Source organism: Eurypyga helias, unplaced genomic scaffold (assembly GCF_000690775.1).
Source record: "Eurypyga helias isolate BGI_N326 unplaced genomic scaffold, ASM69077v1 scaffold1522, whole genome shotgun sequence".
In the NCBI taxonomy this organism is placed as follows: Eukaryota; Metazoa; Chordata; class Aves; order Eurypygiformes; family Eurypygidae; genus Eurypyga; species Eurypyga helias.
Window position 1 is genome coordinate 1 of NW_010237598.1, and position 3,905 is coordinate 3,905.

Sequence of the window (3,905 nt, forward strand, 5' to 3'; positions counted from 1 at the left end):
TCCCCAACCCAGGTGCAGGACCTGCAGAACAAAGCATTTGGAAAATGCAGCTATCATTGACATAAAGGAAAGACAAGTCTGTGCATCAACCTTTGGCTTTAATGTAAGAGATGAAAGAGCATCCTAGGAAGTGACAGCAGAGGTAGAAACTCCGGGAATCGAGATCACAAAGTAGCAGTAACAGCAGGGAGTGCTGCACTCTACCAAATACACTTGCTTCTTTCAACCTGGGAGATGAAGTTCGGATACAGCTGCGTTGGGAGGCAAACTTGTGAAGCTGATTGCTAATGTCACCTCTTTGATTTTTGGAAGAAAGGTGCCATTTAACCGGCATTTTCCAGGAATCCTTTTTAAGCACTTTGAGCTCAATGATTCCACCACTAAAGCAGATGTATGCAGGCACGGAGACCTGCTGGTGTGGAATGAGCCGTGCCTGTACTGTCACCCCAGCGTGGCTGTACCAGTTTGCTGATGGGGAGCACTCCTGGGCCATTTTAATTTTGCAGGCTGTGCCTGCAAATTGTTTGGGAAAGTGCTTGCTAGCCCAGGCCAAATCTCTGCCTGGACTGTTCTGACATAACCCAGAACTGCTCCCTGTCACTTTTAATTCTGTTGTATAGGTGGAGCTTATCTCTTTTCACTGTCCATCAGCTGATAAACAGCTGAATAGCAGCACCTCTGCTGATACCATACTACACGGCAAAGCTAACGTGCACTCCCCGACACAGTGCGTGAACTCCCTAAGCGTTCCGAAACGCTCCCCACACCACAGTCATCCTGGTATCGTTGGGAGTTAGCACTTTCTTTCCAAATCCCTAAGATACCAGCCCCCAAACACTTCCAGTCAGTTTTGCTGGGGGTACATATTGCTCCCCTTGGGATGCTCAGCAGAATGTGTTGAAAAGATGAAGCTTTCGTTAAGGTAGCCCCATCCCTGGCGGTGGGTTCTTTGCAGAGACAATTGCCATCAGTCCACAGTGACATCATCTTTAACATGTAAATGATCTTTAATATGTAACACAGCTTTCGGGCATGCCAGCCTGCTGCCTCTTCCGCAAGGTGGACTATGTTCTGAGGTCCAGAGCAAAGTCCTCAGCTGGTATAAATTGGCACCAGCTCCAGTGACTTGAAAGAATTTCAGGCCAGAAGGGATCACTGGATCATCTCATCCAATCAGCTGAATATAAATCTGCCAGTGACCCACTTACGCGTACACTGAGCCCAAAAGCTCTTGACATGAATAGATGTGTGACTTACGTGCACCGCTCCATTGAGAGGTGATGATCCGGTCTCCTGGAATTGCCGAAGGTTACATGAAAAGATTGAAACTGGTGTCTTTGGGTGAGCTCTGAGTGAGCCCAGGAAGGCTGCGTCCTACCCTATAGTGCCTTTCAGCAAAAGGGTCTGGTCACCAGGTGGTGGGTTGCCTACCTGGAGAAGTGTCACTGAGTAACGGGACTACGCAGATAGTAATGACAGAGTGAGCAGATTTGAAATGAGACTTTGAAAATACAGTTGTGGAGGGCTGACCCTGGCTGGGGGCCAGATGCCCACCAAAGCTGCTCTGTCATTGCCCTCCTCAGCTGGGCAGGGGAGAGAAAATACAAGGAAAGACTTGTGGCTCAGGATAAGGAAAGGGGGAGATCATTCACCAGTTATCGTCACAAGCAAAACAGATGAAGTTTGGGGGAAAAAAAGAGATTAATTTCTCATTAATCAGAACTAGAGTAAAAAGAGAACCAAACCCAAATCTTAACACACCTTCCCCCACCCCTCCCTTCTTCCTAGGCTCATGTTCACTCTCACATTTCTCTGCCTCCGAGCAGCGCAGGGCAACAGGGAATGGGGGTTGTGGTCAGTCCATCACACGCTGTCTCTGCTGCTCCCTCCTCCTCAAGGGAGAGTCCTCACACTCTGCCCCAGCTCCGGCATGGGGTCCCTCCCATGGGGGACTGTCCTCCATGAGCTTCTCCAATGTGAGTCCTTCCCACGAGCTGCATTCAGGAACTGCTCCAGCATGGGTCCCTCCCATGGGGTGCCGTCCTTCAGGAGCAGCTGCTCCAGCCTGGGTCCGCCCAGGTCACAAGTGCTGCAGCAAACCTGCTCCAGCCTGGGCTCCTCTCTCCATGGGCCACAGCTCCTGCCAGGAGCCTGCTCCAGTGTGAGCTGCCCACGGGGTCACAGCCTCCTTGGGGCATCCCTCTGCTCCAGTGTGGGGTCCTCCCTGGGCTGCAGGTGGGTCTCTGCTCCCTGTGACCCTCCATGGCTGAGGGCACAGCCGGCCTCACCATGGGCTGCACCACGGGATGCTGGGGAATCTCTGCTCCAGCCCCCGGAGCACCTCCTGCCCCTCCTTCTCCACTGACCTCAGGGTCTGCAGGGCTGTTGCTCTCACATCTCACTCTGTCTGCCAAGATCTACACTTCTGGTTTTTTTCCCTTCTTAACCACGTTATCCCAGAGCTGCTACCACTGTCGCTGACGGGCTCGGCCTTGGCCAGCGGAGGGTCCGTCTTGGAGCCGGCTGGCATTGGCCCCGTCCGACACTCGGGAGGCTTCCAGCCGCTTCTCACAGAAGCCACCTCTGTAGCCTCCCGCTACCAAAACCTCACCACGCAAACCCAATACCCAAATGAGGATGAAAATAGAGCGGACTGTACCCAAACTTTGTCTGGTTTCAAAGCCAGGCAGTACTTTGCAACATCTTTTTTGGTTCCTTATTACCAAGGAGTGAGGCAGAGTTTGGGAGGCAGGGTTCGTAAACCCCTGGGCACCTTTCATGTACACATATGTGTATTTTTAGAACCTTGTAACCTTACACCGATTTTCTGTATTATTTAGCCAGACGGAGGCCTGATAGTTGTGAAGGCAAAGACTTTCATCCTGGTTGCTACTTACAGAGTGGGCATGTATCCCAGCGTGTGCGTGGAAGCTGTGGAGAAACTGGGAGAGGGAAACGGTTGTAGCTGTGTGCCTGCATGCCAGCATTTTGTTGGTTAGCTCTGCCTTTGCAAACACTTTCAAAAATTCATCTGGTGAACTACCAAAGCCTGGAAATTGGGGAAACTGAACACAGTTAATCTTCACAGCTGAACTCTCTCTGATACCACATCCCACAGCCACCAGAGCTCTCTAAGGGCTTCAGACTTTCTCTAGAAAGCCTGGTCTCCAGAAGAAAGCTGGAGTCTCTTTTCCTACACGTGAATCTTGAGACATCAGGAAGCTAGTTTCCTTGTCTCACAGTAACAAAGCATCTCTCCTCTAACAAATATGCCCATTTCCTTCCCCCTCCTGCCCAAGTTTCCTTTGTGTGCGTCCTCTCAGCTCCCCTCTCTTGGGCTTGGTGTTTTAAAGACTTAGTGTTAACATCTCTTTGTTCCCCATTTGGGGACATCAAACCCCAGCCCTTTGCAGATCAGCTGCAGAGTCCTGATTTTGTCATTGTGTGAGATGCTGGAGAGGATTAACCACTTCACTGCAGCCCCAAATCTGTCCAGCTGGCTCAGTAATAAAATCAGGAATATTATTCAGTAATAAATTCATTTAAACTCAGTAATAAATTGCAAAAAATGCCCAACACTTGCAAAGTCCTGTAACAATCTGCACACAAGTTATTTCGTCTTGCCAACAGTGACGTTGTCCATAACTGGCCGCTGTTAAGGGTAAAGTCTAAGGTCTAAGTGTTTCCAGGGCCAGATCTGCAGCATGTTTAACAACGTGTATTTTCTGGGGTTTATTCATGCTATTCTGGGCGATTTATTTGCAAAAAAAGAAAAGGAGGTTGCTTTGCTACGCATGTTAGGCTGGAGGAGGCTTGGAGCCACCTGGTCTAGTGGAAGGTGAATCTGCCCCTGGCAGGGGGGTTGGAACTGGATGATCTTTAAGGTCCCTTCCAACCCAAACCAT

The 3,905-nt window shown here is 50.2% G+C and overlaps 1 protein-coding gene across 1 annotated transcript; it reads left to right on the forward strand.

Annotated features, from left to right (window-relative positions):
- Nucleotides 1–28: 28 nt before the first annotated feature.
- PFN4 (profilin family, member 4) lies at nucleotides 29–2,999 on the forward strand (the record flags this gene model as incomplete). The annotated part of the gene is made up of 2 exons (XM_010147489.1): nucleotides 29–103; nucleotides 2,841–2,999. Coding segments are annotated over 2 exons (234 nt in total), but the record flags the coding sequence as incomplete, so codon positions are not given.
- Nucleotides 3,000–3,905: the final 906 nt, after the last annotated feature.